This window comes from Rattus norvegicus, chromosome 18 (genome assembly GCF_036323735.1).
Source record: "Rattus norvegicus strain BN/NHsdMcwi chromosome 18, GRCr8, whole genome shotgun sequence".
Lineage (NCBI taxonomy): Eukaryota > Metazoa > Chordata > Mammalia > Rodentia > Muridae > Rattus > Rattus norvegicus.
In genome coordinates, this window is record NC_086036.1 from 70,615,394 (window position 1) to 70,634,545 (window position 19,152).

Sequence of the window (19,152 nt, forward strand, 5' to 3'; positions counted from 1 at the left end):
CTGGCCACTGTTCTTCAGAAGTACGGTGGCTGGCGATTGTCACCTCCTGACTACTTCCCTTCATCCTCGGAGGCTGAAATGGCCCTTTTGAGAAATGCTAATCTTTTTTAGCATTCTTGTTCTGTGTACATTCTGTGTTTTTCCCCTACCGCTGGGGATTGAACCTGGGTCCTCAGGCATAAGGGCACTCTACCCTTGAGCCTCTCCTCGCCCCCGCCCCCACCCCCTATAGCAATGAGTTCCCTTCCTCTTCTAAAGCTAATTTTAAACAAGTCTGAACTCTTCACTAAGTGTTTTCGCTTCTGAGTAATTACAGTCCTAACATGTGCCTTTAGCAGTTTCAACAACTGACTTACCACATATTTCCCAAAAGAAGTTGTTGTGGGAAGAACATGTCTGGTGTAGCATCCTGAGGAGCTCTGACTTATCTCATGCAAACAAGCACCTTAAAGACTAATCACATATTCATAAATCTAACATTTGTGCTTTAAGGATTACCATATAGGCACTAAACACGTCCCTATAGTAATGGGTGTGTTTCCACAAAAATTAGTTGTCATTAAAGCAGCCCTTTGTGCTGGACCACCCCAGCTGCAGTTAGGGGTGGTTCCTATAGTCCCCTGACAGGTCAGACCCAAGGATAGGCTTTTCCCCCTTCCATGGAACATGTCACAGGTGCTGCTCCCCTGACTTTTCTTAGGACAAAATGTTAAGGCTTTTTAACTATGAATGCATTGAAGTTTATGGCAACAAATTGAAATCCACTTCTATTGCATAAACTAAATTCTAACCACCGAGTAAGTGGCTGCTAAATGTGACAGCTTGGCAGCTGTCTGAGGGTTTCAGATCTATGAAGACACCGTGACCACGGCAACGCTCATAAAGGAAAACTTTCATTGGCACTGCCTGACAGTCTCAGGGTTAGTCCATTATCATCATGGCAGTGTGTAGGCAGACACAGTGTTGGACAAAGAGCTGAGAGTTCTACATCTTCACCTGCAGGCAGCAGGAGACTGTCACACTAGGCCCAGCTTAAGCCCACCTCCACGTGACACACTTCCTCCAACAAGGCCACACCTACTAGTAGTGCCACTCCCTGTGGGCCAAGCATTCACACACAGTCTATGGGGGACCAAACCTATTATTCCATCACAGCAGTGGCATTCGTTTCTCCTCAAAATATTTGCAGTCGATTTCTAAAGTTAACTTGCTGTGTGAGTCAAATAACCAAGATTTCCTTTTTTACACATCACGAAATTAGAATTACAGAGTATAGAAAATTAGACTTCAAGGCCAACGACAAGATTGGTTTGGTTTTTTTTTTTTTTTTCTTAATGACTGTTAAAATTGTTTTTCTAAAATAAGACTTGGGACAGCAAGATGGCTCATGGGGTAAGAAGCACTTACCGCACAAAGCCTGTCAACCTGGGTTCACTCCCCAGAGCCCACAATGGATGGTCTTTTGACTTCCACACGTAAGCCATGGTACATGTATCTACATTTTCACTATTAATAAAAAACATTCTAACACTGGAAATCAACCAATGAAATCAGACTACTGCCGGAAGTCATACCATTAAAGAATCCAGATTTAGATATAGCATTTTGCAATCAACTGGCATTTAGATGGAGGCTTGCCTCTCTGAGGAAGTTCACAAAATATTCAGGGGTAAATCTAACACTACAGAAGAAATGCCACTAAAAACTGTTTTCTTCATTTTAGACAAGTCTGTAAACTACAGCTGTGTTATAGAAAACTGCTTGTAACGGTTACTATAATTATTCCACTGTGGATAAAATGTGTGGAAGTACTTTTGAATAAAGTGGTGTGCCAAATCTGAGAGAAATTTAAAATGGCTTGAATAAAAGTATTTTAAGTTTATTTTATTAAAGGTTCATTTGTTTTATGTGAGTACACTGTACACTGCAGCTGTCTTCAGACACACCAGAAGAGGGCTTCAGATCCCATTATAGTTGGTTCTGAGCCACCATGTGGTTGCTGGGAAATGAACTTAGGAGCTCTGGAAAAGCAGTCAGTACCCTTAACGACTGAGTCATCTCTTCAGCTATTTTTTTTAAAGATTTATAATATATATATATATATATATATATATATATATATATATATATATATATATATATTTAGTAGCTGTCTTCAGACACACCGGAAGAGGGCATCCGATCTTATTACAGATGGTTGTGAGCCACCATGTGGTTACTGGGATTTGAACTCAGGACCTTTGGAAGAGCAGTCAGTTCTCTTAACCACTGAGCCATCTCTCCAGCCCCTATAGTTTATTTCTTTATCCTTGTCTAGCAACCCGAGCTTCCTGGAGAGTGTATATTTGTTGTAAGTAAAAACTAAGCTACTATTTGCTTTATAACTGAAGTGCTCACCGGATCGCATGTACACAGTCTCCCACTTGCACTGACACAGGGTCTTCTTATCTAGTCCATGCTGACGTGAACTCACCATCTTCTTCAACCTCTCTCAAGTGCTATGACTATAGGCATGGGCCACATTCTCAGCATCATACACTTGTCCTAAAACTATTGCAGCTCCTGTGATGTCACCTGCTCTCCTCAGTTGTCAGTACTGTAATTTCTAGCAATGTTGAATATTATAGAAGGGGAGGGAGGGCGGTTAACCATGGAAAAGTGGCTCAGAACGTGTAGGAGAAAGGACAGAGGAGCTGGACCATTCTGAGACTCTGATAAACTCTTAGACAGTAGAATTTAGATTTACACTTGACCAATTTCCAGTTCTATATTAACACATCTTCCCTTCCAATATTAACTACAGAAAGAGATAACACGGCCTTTCTGAAAACACTGGAGGCTAGCCCAGTCAAGAACAGAACAAAAAGACTAGCTCAGAAATTCCAAGTCTAGCCCCCCTAAGTTATATTTTGAAAGGCGTAGTATTACAAGGTGAACCTACCTAAAAACTACATAACTACTTTAGAGTCTACTTTAAGTAATTTTGTAGCTTAGTTGAAGGATACTGTGTGTGTGTGTGAATGTCAATCTCCAGAACAAATAAACAGAACAGACCATAACACACTTTTCCATTCTTCAGTAACATTGTTGCTGTTTTCCTTCTTTTTTTTTTTTTTTTTCTTTTTTTTTCAGAGCTGGGGACCGAACCCAGGGCCTTGTGCTTGCTAGGCAAGCACTCTACCACTGAGCTAAATCCCCAACCCCGCTGTTTTCCTTCTTGCTACTGTCTCTATCCATTTTTGTCCTGCATGACTTTAGTTGCAGACACTGAATCTTCACCCATAAATATTTCTGTGCCTAACTACAAACAAAACGAAAACCTCCCAAAGCCAGTCTCCTACATGTCAGTTAATGTTGGGCTTGTCTTGACGTGATTAGATTCAGGGCATTTAGGGGAGGAGTCCTACATAAGAGAGTTGTGTTCTCCGTGCACCAGGGAGTCCATGGCTTCCTGACTGGTGACTCTTAAGTTTGGTCATTTGGTTAAGGAAACGCCTCAGTTCCTTTTCTGAGACTGAAACTGCTGCTATTCTTACACATGCCCCTTTGAGTGTGTTACCTTTCACCCCGATTTTATCAGGACCATTCACATAATTACAGCTAAGAGCAAACATGGAAGTCCCTCCTCGTAGTGACTTGGAGGGCAAATGAAACAGAGGAACCCAATGCAAGAGCAGAGACATCCATTCCTACAGCTTGAGCTTTGCACAGGACTGCATGAAAATTCCTCTCTAAGGGACCTGTAAAGAGACGAGTGTGATGACGTGTTCACGGGGTGAAGAAAAACATGAGATTTTTTAAATAAAGTTTTAATGAGTAGATGTGAAACAGCAAACAGTATGTTCCCCCATACGAACCTTTTCACTTGTCTGACGTTTTTCGCAAAAAAAAAAAAAAAAAAGGGTAGGTTGAACCCAGGTGTGGTGAAGCACGCCTTTAATCCCCTTTAATCCCAGTATTTAGGCGAATCACATAATTCTTAGCCTAGTCTACAGGAGTTTCAGAACAGCAGGTAACCCTGTTACGGAGAAACAAAACAGGAGAGAAAAGATTAAAAAGGCAGTCCCCACTCCAAGGAAGCTAACGAAACACACACAAAGATAGATTAAGAATAGGCAGTGATTGACGAGTTAGTAGAAAGCAATAGCACCACCCACGCCCTGTTCCCACGCTCAGCCTAGGCCACTGGCCACCCCGGGGCCCTGAGCTCTTATCCCCAGCACCCTCTCTCTGCTTAGGCCGCCTCCAGCTCGCCTGGCCTCAGTGTTCGCAGCACAATCCATCACCTGGTTCCCAGAACTCAGATTGCGCAGTGGTCATGTCATCATCGGCAGGGCTCACAGCCGGAGGCGTGGGTACCCCTAAACCTGTCCCCTCCCCCTCGGCCCCTCACCCCTCAGCTCCCCGCTCCAGGTCCCCTGACCCCCATCACCTGCCACGTTTTCATAATCCTCTCAGGCTCCAGACCAGCAGCGCCGGCTAGGAGAGGCCTGATCATATAAGGAAAATACCTCGGGCTCACTAGGGGCTGCCTCGGGGACCCAGGCGCTCCCTGCTCTACCATACATCCCCCTCCCTTCTCTAGACGCCCCAGCTACCCGCCGCTGCACCCCTTAGGCCAAGTACAAGCCTCCACCCAAGGGCTGCGCAGGCGCAAGGGCAGCCAATCACATAGCACTGCCCCCTACCCACAGGCCCCGCCCTCCGCCAGTCGGCCCCGCCCTCTTCCCCCGGGCTAAGTCGGGGATATAGGGTGGGGCTGATGTTAGTAGGTTCTTGGCGCTTTTCCTGCCCTGGAGAGAGCGGGCGGGCGGAGCTTCTAGAAGCCTGGGATAGGACAGATGGGGTGTGCGGTCGAGGTCATCCCCAAATTCCCAGAGGAGGGGCGCGGGGGCCCATGTGGCACAGAGTGGGGGTAACCTTGGCCCCGGCGGCGCGGGGGGGGGGGCAGGGATGGAAAAGTAGGGGAAAGGGCAGGGGCGCGGCCTCTCGGGGCGCCGCCCACACTATTAAGGCTGGGCTAGGGCTGGTGGCCGAGTGAAGCTGTGAGAGACCCGTGGAATAACTGAGCTTCGTCATGGCGCTGCTACGAGGTGAGCCTCGCGCCCTTGTTGCACCCCTGGCCGTGCTTCGGCTTCTGGGCTCTACGAACAGGCAGGGGTGTCGGCGCAGGTCATTCCTCTCCCAGGGCTGTGGTGGGGGGTGGACATTGTTTGCATTAAGGAGAAACACCGCGGAAAGCACGGTCGCCAGCAGTTTCTGTGCAGTTTCCAACGAAGTGACTGAAGACCAGAGTTGGCTTTGCTCCTGACCTTGGAGGTCACTGTCGCGGTGGTGAATTCTTACTCAACTCTGCGGGAAGCCAAGGCGGTATCAGAAACCCGAGGTGGTCGGGGCAAAGCAGATGCACACGGAAACCAGAAGCTTGGTCTCAGCCACGCGAGAGCGTGTGCGGGGAAGAAAATATTCCCCAAGAGGCTCCAGGGAATTAACACTGGGGTTCCCTGAGCCCTCAAAATAATTGGTAGTAGTCTGTTTGAAACTGCCTCGCTCCTTTTTCTCTTCCATTCCTTTACTTTTGAGCAAGTGCAGACTCTCAGTGCATCACCAGGAAATGGCATTTTAGCTAGAAGACACGAGTGTCGGTTGACCATGAAGTTAAAAGAACATAAACCAAGGCTCAGAGACAGGCGATTTCTCTAAGAACCATTTTGATCGTGCAAAGACCTCGTGGATGCTGTGCAGGACTTCTCATAAACTCAGGGGAAGACAAAAGTATTTTAAACCCAGGGGGCACTACCTGTTCTCTACTCTGTCTTGATTTCCTTTCGGCCCTGCCGCTGCCTTTAAAATAATGGACCATGGGTCAGAACCTTGACTTTAGATGCGAGTTGGACAGTAAGGTGTAGACAGACCGACTGTGGTGGGTAAATGTAAAAGAAATGTCAAATGACAAGAAGTTCTGTCTTGTGAAACTTCTTTACAGTGGATGGTACCTCTTTGGGGGGGAAACTGGGGAAGAACAGGTTTAGAGCATTGAGGAGCATTCGTTTTAGGTAAGGTTTTGATATCTATCAAGTAAAGGGAAATACCAAATACTGGTTAGGAAGGTTCAGGACCCCTCAGACAAGCCACAAGGGGGTGCTAGACTTAATCTGGAAAACAAATGGATGACTAGCAGTTTTCCTCATTGTTGGTAGTTGCTTCCAAGAACGAGTAATTATGTAGCAAAGTTCTCCTGAAAGTCCATAGGGTCGATGTTCATGTTTTCCTCCCACGGAGGTGTCTGCTGTGCAGTCTGGTCCACAGCACAACCCTGCCAAGATCTCAGAAAATTGGACTCCCTGTTCTTTGGATCAGTGTTTCTTTCCTACCTTAAGGTTTTTTTTGTTTGTTGCTTTTTTTTTTTTGAAAGAAGTTTTTAACATCTGAATTCGCAGAAGATTTTTTATTTTAATTTGCTAGTAAAGTTTTTTAGACCCTTAAATATCTACGTATTTGCATGCTGTTAAAATGATTTTTGAAATGATTTATGAAAGAACCTGTAAGGTATCTTCCTTGCATCCGCACACCCCATGTTCTTCTAAAAGTTAGTTGAACGTACTTAGACTGGACCTTTCTAGTCTGAGATCATCAGGTAAGGAGTGAGTTATATAGGTGAATGGGAAGTTTGTGGATCTGTTTTTAATTTTCCCACAATTCTTTTTTTATTGATATCACTTATTTCCTTACTAATACTTCACAATCGTGAAAATTCTTTTGGGTTGTGGCAAATGAAAAGAACTTCTAAAGAAACATGGAATTAGCCTCCCTCCACTGTTTCTTCAAAGGCCATCTGCAATCATTCCATCTTTCGTGTACCTAAGAGGCCGTTTTTTTTGTTTTTTTTGTTTTTTTTTTTTTGTTTTTGTTTTTTTCTGGATGTTTAAAAATTCCTTGTTGTAGGGCTGGAAAGTTGGCTCAGTGGTTAAGAGCGTGTACTGCTCTTGCAGAGAACCTGAGTTTAGGCCCCAGCGCCCTGATCACAGCTGGTTCATAACTGCCTGTAGCACGAGATCCAATTCCCAGTCTGGCTTCTGGGGGCACTGCCCCCTCGTGTGCACCATAATTGCTATGTATCCTGAAGATTCTACTCATGTTTTCCCCACTCACTTTTATCATTAAGCCTTTTTTTTCTTTTTTAACAGTTTGGGTTTTACAAGAGTGAAGAGAATTCACCACAGGACATTGCCATATGACGACTCACCTAATTGTTAATGTCATTAAAGGGTCCCAGCCATGGGAAGGCTGAGAAGCACTGCTATAAGCCTGCTTCCCAGTGATGTACTCCCTCCAGCAAGGCTACTCCTCCCACAATCTCCCCGACCTGACTCCAAGTGTTCAGATATGTGAACCAGTGGGGACTTTGACCATTCAGAGCATCACAGTGCGGCTGTTTCTAGGTTGACCACACCTTAGGACATGGCCCTACCCCTACAAGCATATTTATGGGCAGTACAAATTGGACTTAGCAATTATTAAAAAGAAAATTACACTTTTTTGTGTGTGTGGTACATTTGGGAGCGGGGGTTGTTGCTTTTGGTTTTTGTTTGTTTCGTTGGTTGGTTTGGTCTCGAGACAGATTCACCTGTCTCTGCCTCCCGAGTGCTGGCATTAAAGGCCTGTACCACCTTGCCTGGCTTAGTGTGGTGCTGTTGTTAAGATTGATTGGCTAATATTGACGTGTTGTTCTTTACCAAAGTCCACTGATTTACACCAGTGTCCAGACTTGGTCAACACAGGGCTTTGAGTTCTGACAAGCGCTGTTTGCTCTAAAAACCCCATGTCTCATCTCTTCACCCTTAGCTCTGAGCCCTTTGCCAAATGCTCATCTCTTCACTGCCTCTGTGGCTTTGCCTTTTCCAGACACTGTGTGGTAAGATCATTCAGTGTGTGGCGTTTTCAGACTGACTGCTTTTCACTTAGCAGTCAGTACAAAAGATTCCTTCTTTTATTGCCAATTAAAATTCCATTGCGTATATGACCCTTTACCACATATTGAAGGGCATTTCAGTTGTTGGTGTTTTTTGACAACTACAAATAAATGTGTGTGTGTGTCTTTCAGATCACTTGGGGGAAATACAAAGCTCGCAATCGCTAAAGCAGGTGGTTAAGATACGTTTTTGTGTGAAATTGCTAAACTGTCTCTCAAAGTGTTTCATCTAGTCTTCCACTGGCAACAAACGACTTCCTGTTGCTATTCAGCCTCCCGGGATTTGGTTGTGTCAATATTTGGAGTTTAGCTATGGGAGCCTTGTGCAGTTATAATTCATTGTTTTAATTTGCATTAGACCCTGGAGCTGAGTGTCTTGGCATACACTTGTTCACCAGCTGTGTGTTTTCTGTGATTAACTCATTGTTCAGATCTTTTGCCCAGCTTTTAAAAAATATTTTTATTAAGAGTTTCTTACAATTTGGATAATTTGATCTTCCCTCAAGCTCTTCCCACATTCACACACCCCCTTCCCACTCCCAATTTCATGTCCTCTTTTTTTTCCTTTTACCTTTTTAATAATTATTGAATCGAATTTGTGCTGCCAGTATACTGATAAGTGTAGGGCCTGAAGTGTGGTCTACTGACCAACAACCGCACTATGATGATCTGAATGATTCAGTCCCCCATAGGGTCACATAGCTGCACTCTTGGCCTTCAGGCAGGGAGATCGTGGGAGGTGTAACCTTGCTGAAGGCTTTGAGGGATTACAGCAGAGGATCTCAACCTTCCCAATATTGCAAACCTTTAATACAGTTCCTCACGTTGTGGCAACTCCCAACTTGAAATTATTTCGTTGTTACTTAATACTTGCAATTTTGCCAGGTTTATGACTTGTAATATAAATATCTGATATGCAGGAGATCTGTTATGTAACCCTAAAGGGGTCATGACCCACAGGTTGAGAAACACTGGCTCACAGCCCTGTCTCTATAGCAGTCAGTCTATGTGCTTCCTGCCATGAGGCTCCACTACAAATGTCCTCTTATCCTCCTAGACCCTTAAACCAAACCAGACTCTTCCAGAAGTTGCCTCAGTCATGGTATTTTATCATAACATCAGAAGAGTAGCTAATACACACACCCTGAAAGAAAATGGACTCTTCTGTCCTGCAGAAACCATCAGCTGCCAGTAGGTCCTCAGGGGATGCAGCTCCTGAGCCCCTCCCTCCTTCAGGCTAGAATGTTGCCTGGCCTGTTCTTATGGAAGGCACTCTGAGCTGCTGTGAGTTCCTGGTCAGTGGTTCTACCTTGTCCAGACAGCTTCTCTCCAGTCCTCCCTGACTCCAGGCTCTACACAATTATCCTGTAGTCTTTATAGCTAGAGGAAATGCAAACTATGAACAAAGCAAGAGGAGTCAACACCCAGTGAAGTATTGCAGAAATTGCAGTTTATTAACTTATTTGTACTGAGGATTGAACACAGGGCCTCACACATGTTAGGCTAGCACTCTACCACTGAGCTATAACCTTGACCCCAGCAAAGATGCTTTCTGTTTACCTGGGGAAATAATTGGAAAGTCTAGACAGTTTCTTAGATTAGCCAACTGCAGGTGGATTTTGTGTGTAACTGGTAACCACACCTGCCCATTTTGTTGCACAGTAAAAGATAATGATAGCAAAAATTACACTTCTGGGTTTTGGATACTTGTCATTTGAAGTCACCCTGTGAGCCCAGAAGCAGTGACATATGTAAGTCGTTCAGCACACTATATATTCTAGAACTCATAGATCTGTCTCTCTTAAGATGCATTTGGATAGAACTGGGGTTAGTGGCTGATCCAAGTCAGCTCAGCATGAAGAACAGCCATACGTTTTATTATGCGTCTACAGGCCTTCTGCTTTACTTTGGCATATCCCTTCTTATTGAAAGTTCCCTAGCAAACGTTAGAAAGAGCCTTTTGACTAGAATGTCCCAGAAGTTCTTATGAGGTGAGCCGTGAACCTCAGACAACTTTCAGGGACTTTCTAGGGTATGTGCCCTCTAGTTCAGAGATCATTTGGAGCAGCAGGCAGAAAGGCATTTCAGTTGGCAGATGTTTCTAGAAGGGTAAACAGAGTAAGAATGTTATCTAAGGGGAATGTTACAATGTAACTCTTGGACCTGCACTTAGGATAGTAGGATACTCTTTCTGTGTGAGTGACTGGTTCTATGCACTATTGAATGACAAAGATCATCAGTTATCCAATTGGAACATACCGTTTACCATGCAATTTCATGGAAAAGATAACTTACAGCCTATTAGGGGTGCTGGTTAACTTGTGACTGCTTGCACATCTCTCTTTGGTACATTAGGTGTGTTTATCGTTGCTGCGAAGCGAACACCCTTTGGAGCTTATGGGGGTCTTCTCAAGGACTTCACTGCCACTGACTTAACTGAATTTGCTGCCAGGGCTGCCCTGTCTGCTGGCAAAGTTCCACCGGAAACCATCGATAGTGTCATCGTGGGCAATGTCATGCAGGTTAGTGGGGAGGGTGGGTTCACGTTTATTGCTTTGATCTGTTTCTGAAAACAATTCCCTTTCTGTGTCATCAGGATGAGTGCAATAGTTACCGGTGTTTGGAATTTGTGACCTTGTGACTCTGACTCTAAGAGTAAAGGCAGACTTAACTCTGAGCAGCATGTGTTCTGTTCAACCTGGAATGCATTTCAACGCTTCTTTTTATTTTATTTCTTATTTTGTGTGTGTTTGTTTTCCTGTATGTATGTATGTATACAACATGTGCATCTTGTGGCCCTTGAAGTCAGGAGAGGGCATCAGATTCCTGGGAACAGGAGTTCAACACAGTTGTGAGCCACCCTGGGTGTCTGGAAACTAAACCCAGGTTCTCTAGCAGAACAGCAAGTCCCCCTAATCTCTCCGGCATCTTCCTGGCCCCACTGCTTCTTAAAAAGCAGATTCAATAGACTTGGGAGAAATAAGTTAGCTTTCTCTATGTGTTGCTTAAGGAGGTGTGCCAGTCAGCTTCCTGTCTCTGAAGGAGAAATGCCTGAGATGTTAATGTCAGAGGAGAGAGGGTCTGTTTTGATTCCTGGTGTCAGAGGTTTATGTCCATACACTTGCCTCTCTTGTTTTCAGCTGGTGGCCACAAAACATATCTGAGAGCAGTGCATCCTGGGGGAGGCCTGTTTTACCTTGGTAGCCAGGAAGCAAAGAGAGATAGAGGGCCAGGGCTCTACTCTACTTTCTGGTCTCCTGTGACTAGTTTTTTCTCCTTGGGGCCAGCCTCCTAAAGAACTCACCCCTGATGAGTACCAACAGTCAGGGACCAGGACTCCCATAGAAACCCCTTGGGGAACATTTTAGATCCAAATTACAGCTCACCTATACCTTTTAGTCACGAATTCTTATGGAAAATGAGCAACCTCCTTACTCTCTACCTTGGCGTGTGTGGTCTACAGAATAGAATATCCCTATGACGATGATGGAAAGCTGTGTGTTCCTTCAAAGAATACAGTCATTTACTGATTGCCTAGTGTCTTAGAGACATCATGTGAAGAGACACCGTGACCACATCTCTTATAAAGGAAAACATTTCATTGAGGCTCAGAGATTTAGTCCATTTTTGTCACGGCAGGAAGCATGGTATTATGCAGGTGGACATGGTGATGGAGAGGCAGCTGAGAGATCTACATCCAGATTAGCAAGCAGCAGGAAGAAAGTGACAGTGGGCCTGGCTTGAGCACTTGAAACTTCAGAGCCCATGCCCAGTGACACACCTCCTCCATCAAGACTGCACCTACTCCTACAAGGCCACACCTACTCCTACAAGGCCACACCTACTCCTACAAGACCACACCTACTCCTACAAGACCACACCTACTCCTACAAGACCACACCTACTCCTACAAGGCCACACCTACTCCTACAAGGCCACACCTATTCCTACAAGGCCACACCTATTCCTACAAAGGCCACACCTATTCCTACAAGGCCACACCTACTCCTACAAGGCCACAACCACTCCTACAAGGCCACACCTACTCCAACAAGACTACACCTACTCCTACAAGGCCACACCTTCTAATTGTGCCCCTTCATTTTCATTTAAACCACCACAGTAAAAATAGTTTAGTTGTTATATTTAGGTAAGGCATCCAAAGTAGACCAAAGAAATTGTAATTTAACACAAAAGATGTTGTGTGTGTGTGTGTGTGTGTGTGTGTGTAACCACTCATGAGCCTGTGTATAACATTCTGTGTGTTTCTAAGATGCTCAACCATCTAGACCAATATCTGAGCAAAACAATTTAGAGGGGGAAGGATTTCTTTTATTTCTTTCTTTTTTAATTTTTTTTTTTTTAAAGACAGCATTTTCTCTTAACTTAGCTCTGGTTATCCTGGAACTCACATGTAGAATAGGCTGTCCTCAGACTCACAGAGATCTGCCTCTTCTGCTGGGATTGAAAGCATGGACCATCGTGCCCGACTGTAGAAGGACATCTTTTGGATCATAGTTTCAAAAGTTGCAGTCTATACTAAGTTGACTCCACTGCTTTCTGCTTTCAAGACTATGGCTTCAGGGAAGTGTCAAGGGAACACTGCTCACCTCATGGGAGCCAGGAAGTGAAAGAGGAAATGGAAGTGGAAAAGTAACTGACTTCCTCCAGCCAGACCCCACCTCCTAAGATTTCCACTCAGAGAATAGCTTTTGGCCCACAAGCTTACAGAGGCATGTCATGCTAAACCCTATCAGATGCCAGCGATGTGAGCTCTACCGAATCAAAGAGAACAGTGGTGGACACAGAAAGGCAGGAGGCTGTAACTTAACCTCCGTTCTGTCAGTCATTATTGTGTATCTTCAGAGGCAGGAAAAGTACTGTCATTTTATGTTGTGGTTTGCCCTGGGGTTATCTGTATCTTGATGCTAATTCCGCTGCCCCAAGGACCAATGCCTTGTCACTACTCAGGACTCAGGTGACTTCATCAGAACCTTCTCCCCACTTAATTTGTAAAATACAGATGACAGCTGGTACAGGATAGAACGAGGCCTGTCATTGGACAAGAAGGAAGGATGGGTGGGACAAAAGTTTGAGGGAAGAGGAGGAGGGAGGAGGAGACAGAGAGTAGCCAGGAGACAGCATGGAAGCTGATGTTAAGATTCCACGCTGTAGGGGTTGGGGATTTAGCTCAGTGGTAGAGCGTTTGCCTAGCAAGCACAAGGCCCTGGGTTCGGTCCCCAGCTCCGGAAAAAAAAAATTTAAAAAATTAAAAAAAAAAAAAAAGATTCCACGCTGCACCTTTACAGGTTGTTATGAAAGTTCTTAAGGGATGGATGTGTGCAGGGTTTTGTATGTTTAGGTGGGCAGTTACATCTTATCAATTAGATCAAAGGTTATTGTGTTGTGTGTTCTTTCATGTAGCGATTTAAGTGTAAGAGAGTGTGCAGCGGCTAGAGACACTGGGCCGCCACGGAAATCGAATGTGTGCTTCTGGCAAGATGTCCAGCAGATATCTTGGGGCGCTGCGGTACTGGATCTAGTGGGGGATAAAAGTCAGCATTATCTCTTTTATATTTTTACAGCAACAGTTTTCTATTTGCCTGCTGAGACTAACCTATTTTATTGATTGTGGTGGTTTGAATAGGATTGGCCCATAGACTTGTGTGTTTGAATGCTTGGCTCATAAGGAGTGCCCTTCTCCGATAGCAGGCTCTGTTGGAGGAAATGTGTCACTGGGGTGGGCTTTGAGATCAGACGCTCAAGCCACGCCCTGCTCAAGCCATGCCCTGCACAGCATTCTCTTCCTGCTGCCTGCAGATCCACATGTAAAACTCTCGGTCAGGGCTTCAGCACCGACTCTGCCTACACCACCCTACTCCCCTCCGTGGGCTATGGACTAAACCTCCAGACTGGAAGCCAGCCCCAGTTAAATGTTTTCCTTTATAAGAGTTGCTGTGGTCATGATGTCTCCTCACAGCAATAAAACCCTAAGACAATAATAATTAATCCTTAATATTAGACCCCCTTCCTTTCTATTTTGGTGGTGGGGCAAGAGATTTTGCTGATGACTGAAGAAAATGCCAGAGCAGACAAAGTTGGAAATGGCTACATTTGGTTTTCCTGGAATTTACTTTAGGGAGATGTATTCCTTCTAAAACGCTACTGTTGTCCCCCAGCATTGGTGGAATCTCTCACATGTTTCTAGAAAGTCACAACAAGTAGGATCAGCTTCACTGACAAATAGTGTCAGTTTCACTAATAGCATCAGTAATGAACACGATCAGTGACAAGTGATATCAGCTTCATTGATAAGGAGCACCAGTAATCAATAGTATCAGTTCTGTTGTGTTTGAGCTTCTGTTCCTAAAATCAATATTTTTTTCCATATATTAGAGCGAGAACTCAGGACTCCTGTGTGCTAGGCAAGCACTCCACTGCCGGGCTACAGCGCCCTCAGAGCACTAATCACTATTTATACTGAGACGAGATCTCACTGAGCTACCCAGGCTGGCCTTACATTGCTGTGTAGCCCAGCCTAGCCTTGAACTTGCAATCCTCCTGCCTCAAGCCCCTGCGTAACCTACTGAGTATAGGCATGTACCACCAAGCCCAGCTCCTTCCTCTGGCTTCATTACTTTGTCAAGGCAGTCGAGCACAATCATACTCAGGATGCTAGTTTTCAAATGCCTGGTTCTGTGTTCTTCCTCTTACAACAAGCTTTTCTACTCTCCTAAGTGTCTCAGGGTTAAAACTGGCTTCAGAGTCAGTCTGTAAGGGCCCGCGGAGAAGAGAAAACGAAAAGGAAAGTGAGTCTCAGGGAAACAGCAGCGAAAGTAAGTGCCTGGTTTGGGTGCCTCGTGCAGGAGAGCCACAGAGAGCACGCAGAGGGAGGAATATATTGATACATTGTAAAGGTCTGAAGAATTAGTCTTCGTTCAGCCGGACTCAGTTAGTCTATTTGGATAATCCAAATTGCGCTGCCCCTGCCTCTACAAAAGACATGCAAAATCCATTTGCAGATGACTCCTCCCACCTGAAGGACACAGGTGTGGCCACACCGAAGCCCGTGCTGCCCAGAAACTGTAGTGTCCCCAGTCCAGCCCAGGTCTCCCTACTTGCAGCCCAGCCTACTTCCTAGTGCCTCAAATCACTACATGTGTTTTTCTTTTGTAAAAATTACTCATTTAGGATCTAGAGACATGGCTCGGTGGGTAAAGTGCCTGCCAGAATTTGGATCCCCAGAAGCTTATGAGAATGCTAGGCGAGTGTGGTGGCCTGCTCAGGTCCTGGGAGGCAGAGGCAGGCTCCCCTGAGCAAACTGGCTGCTTAGACTAACCAAGTCAGTGAGCTCTGAGGAAATAGAAGCTACCACAGCAGATAAGGTGGACATGGATGGCAAAAGATACCCTTCGTCAACTTCTGGTCCCTTCACGAGTACACACGTGCACATACACATGTGTACCCACACGTGCAAAGACACACACACACGTACACATATATCACACACATGTACATATTCAAATAAACTAGCTCATTATTCATAAATAGGTAAATACATACAATAAGATATTTTAAGAGACCTACAAAAGAATACCCACTGACTAAAATCTTCAGTGCCATTGGTTTGTAAAATCAGATGATTTCCCCTAAACAATGAAATAGTCACCACATTGACTGATGCCCTCTTCCGATTTCCTTCCCCTTCCATCCAGCATTCTAAACCACTAACCCATAAATGTGCAAAATATGCTGAATTTAATTTGGAAAAATTTCAAACCTCTACAAAAGAATAATGTAGCAAACACTTTACTGCCGTGGACCAGTCCTTCATGGGTTACTGAATTTATCTGATCCTTTCCAATAATAAAGGGTATTATATACTGCCCATGTGTATGTGGCTTGTGTGTGAGTACGCGTGTGTGTGTATGTGCACACGCGCGTGTGTGTGTGTGCACACGCATGTGTGCATGTGTGCATGTGTTTGCCCAAGACCAGAGGTTGACATTGAGGTGTCATCCCTCCACTTGATGTTTTGAGCCAGAGTCTCACTGTGTCTGGAGCTCACTGGCGAGACTGGCTACAAAAAAAAAAAAAAAAAGCATCTCCACATCTTTTTTGTTTCCTCGTCGTTTTCGATTGCTGTTGCTGCCTTTCTTATGAAGTGAATTCTTTGTCCTGACCAGAGCTCTTCAGATGCGGCGTACCTGGCAAGGCATGTGGGTTTACGAGTGGGAGTCCCGACGGAGACTGGGGCCCTCACCCTCAACAGACTCTGTGGCTCTGGTTTCCAGTCCATCGTGAGCGGATGTCAGGTAAGGACAGCCTCCTTACCTACCCTCTGAGTGGGCCGATAGTTATTTGAAGAACTGCTCCCCCTTGATAGGGAGTTTGATTCCTCGGTGCCTCCAGGTAATTAACCCAGACATAGTGTAATGGGTGAGCTATTTTCACACTGGTCTCTGTGGCAACATACTTTAAAAGAGGCTCCATGCCCTCCCAGAATTAACTTTAAACACAGTGCCAGCCTCCAGGAAGTTCATTGCTTGTATCTTTTCCGAGAGTTAGAAAGAAAGAGGTGGGAAAATGAAGTGGATCTCTTTATGAGTCTCCTAGTTTACCAGTTCCATTACTAAGACTGCCCCCCCATGCAGTTTTTGTGACTTTTAGATTGATGTGCCCTTTATTGTATGTTTAAGCCAGAGATTAGCATCTCTCTGGGTTTCCCAGATTCTTACTAAAGTAAGAATTACTATACTTAGAGCTGGGTGTGGCTCAGAGTTTAGGAGGCTGAGGTGAAGGCTTGCTACCCATCCCCAGCCAAGGTGAGCTACAGAATGAGACCCTGACGAAGAATAGGCAAAACAGGTAAGGCATGCTACTCCGGCACACGCAGGGAGGGCTGTTCACCCTACCCGCCCGTGTCTTTAAGTAGATTCTTTTACATCAGCCCTTCAGCAGCGTTATACATTTCTTTTTAGGTTACTGTAAATTAAGACCCAGTATTTGTTTAAATCACCACTAACTCATAAAGTCTTCGTATTTCTCAACTCGTACTCTGGATACAGTAGAAGGAATTGTGTTGTCTGCTTTTCAACAGGAAATCTGCTCGAAAGACGCTGAGGTCGTCTTATGTGGAGGAACCGAGAGCATGAGCCAGTCCCCCTACTCTGTCAGAAATGTGCGCTTCGGAACCAAATTTGGGTTAGATCTCAAGGTTTGGACCTTTAACTTTCTTTTCTTTTTTTTTTTTTTTCTTTTTTTTTTTTTCGGAGCTGGGGACCAAACCCAGGGCCTTGCGCTTGTTAGGCAAGCGCTCTACCACTGAGCTAAATCCCCAACTGGACCTTTAACTTTCTTAAATTATATGTTTATATAAATAATTTTCTATTTATATAAATTCTTCAATGTATATAAATAATTTTAATAACGTAACTTTTTAAGGGAGAAAAGAGTAATCTTGAACCCAGCTCTGTTCATGGAATACCACCAAGACTTGCATGGTTTAAAATTTACAGGCTATCAAAACTCATTAGTTTTAGTGTTTGAATCCACACAGGATTATACTTCACATGTCAAAGAAAACATAGGGAATGCGGAGGAAGAAGAGAAATAGATTCGTGAGAGATCTTAGTGACAGGACTTTTGCTGTGGATTGTGGGAGTTCAGCTTCTGGGGCTGTGTCTGCTGACTAGGTTTCGTCGTTATAGAAAATGCTGCATGTGCATACATCTATTTGATCAACTGTCCAGAAAATAGCCTGACCCACCACCCGTGAGAGCTGTCCGGTGAGAGCTGTCCGTAGGAACAGCATCTGTGAGGAAGGAGGATAGTGCATTGCCCTACTCACAGGAAAGGGCTAATGGCGTCCTCTGTTTCTCAGCATGATCCAGAGGCTGGTGACGGCTCAGTAAGAGCGCCTGCTGTGCAAACAGGAGGACCTGAGGCCAGGTCCCCAGCACCCACATACAAAGGTGGGCGTGGCTGTACTGATCTCTAACCTGGTGTTGGGGAATGGAGACAGGCAGATCCCTGGAATACTCTGGCAAGCCCCCCTAGCTAAAACAGAGCCCCCACTTCAGTGAGAGACCTGTCTTAAAGGCATAAAGTAGAAGGCAGTAGGGAAAGCCGTCCGAAGTCCTCTTCTGGCCTCTGTTTGTGCACACACCTCCTCACACTCACATACACAAGACGCATACCACACACGAATGCACACGATAAAAATAATGTAAATGAAGAGTTGTTTTGTAGAAAGAGAACCTTGTAATAGGTTCACCCACTGTCTCACAAGGTCTTTTGGAAACGAAGAAAACGAGACCTTAGAGAGCTCAGGTATTTCAGACACTGTATGTACTTAAAAACTCTCTGCTAAGACAGCAACATGGGAGTGTGGGCAGCGTCAAGGGGGACATCACTCCCAGGTGATGCCTGTCACTCTCGTCTATGCCTCAGTGACTGTCTCTGGTATTCTCAGTCTAATATTAACAAACAGAGCCACCCGCACCTGTCACTGAAGGGCGGGCAGGGCTGGAAAAGCTGGACACTGCTCTTCCCTCCAGACCACACAGCGGTTTGCTTAAAGGGGCTGCAGAAAATCCCCAAGAGCCCCGTGTTGGGCTCCTCACCAAAGGAGTCACTTGCGACTGGGGAGTAAACTCCTGGATCTCCCCTTGTATACTTACAGCTCTGAATTTAGAGTAGCATAAAAACATACAGCTATTTGTGAGACATTGGGTTTTTTTAAAATAGTAGATTTTTCTTGGTGTCCCGGAATCAAATAGGGTTGGGAATAATCAGTGCGACTGCTCTATAAATCTGAGGAAATGGCATGTTCCTTCCAAAGACAACACATCACTGCCTGATGTCCTTATAGCTGGAAGATACTTTGTGGGCAGGATTAACGGATCAACACGTGAAGCTCCCCATGGGGATGACTGCAGAGAACCTGGCTGCAAAATACAACATAAGCAGAGAAGACTGCGACAGATACGCCCTGCAGTCCCAGCAGAGGTGGAAAGCCGGTTGGTATAGCAACAAGGGCGTTGGGGAGGTTCTGTCCCGAAGGGTATAGTGGTCATATTATCAATGTGTTCTTAAAACTCAAGGTTTTAGAATTATCTGTTACCGAAAATGTCATGTGGAATTTCTCTTCTGAAATAAGTTAGCACCGCTTTTAACGG

General features: G+C 45.0%; 1 protein-coding gene, 1 long non-coding RNA gene and 2 other non-coding genes across 4 annotated transcripts in view; 1 reads left to right on the forward strand and 3 right to left on the reverse strand.

The window, feature by feature from the left end:
• Positions 1-3,914: 3,914 nt before the first annotated feature.
• On the reverse strand, positions 3,915-4,646 carry LOC120098116 (uncharacterized). Its single transcript, XR_005496109.2, has 2 exons — positions 4,433-4,646; positions 3,915-4,018 (listed from the first exon to the last, which is right to left on the reverse strand). It is a non-coding gene; the product is annotated as an uncharacterized LOC120098116 (long non-coding RNA).
• Positions 4,256-4,334, reverse strand: Scarna18 (small Cajal body-specific RNA 18). Its single transcript, XR_010059946.1, has one exon. It is a non-coding gene; the product is annotated as a small Cajal body-specific RNA 18 (non-coding RNA).
• Scarna17 (small Cajal body-specific RNA 17) lies at positions 4,408-4,548 on the reverse strand. The gene has a single exon (XR_005496556.1). It is a non-coding gene; the product is annotated as a small Cajal body-specific RNA 17 (non-coding RNA).
• A 270-nt stretch (positions 4,647-4,916) lies between the features above and the next one.
• Acaa2 (acetyl-CoA acyltransferase 2) overlaps positions 4,917-19,152 on the forward strand; it is a 28,108-nt gene continuing 13,872 nt past the window's right edge. Inside the window, exons 1-5 of the mRNA NM_130433.2 lie at positions 4,917-5,093; positions 10,328-10,494; positions 16,159-16,287; positions 17,073-17,189; positions 18,846-18,993. Of these exons, the coding sequence (NP_569117.2) occupies positions 5,078-5,093; positions 10,328-10,494; positions 16,159-16,287; positions 17,073-17,189; positions 18,846-18,993 (577 nt within the window). The 5' untranslated portion in view covers positions 4,917-5,077. The remainder of the gene's footprint in view (positions 5,094-10,327; positions 10,495-16,158; positions 16,288-17,072; positions 17,190-18,845; positions 18,994-19,152) is intronic.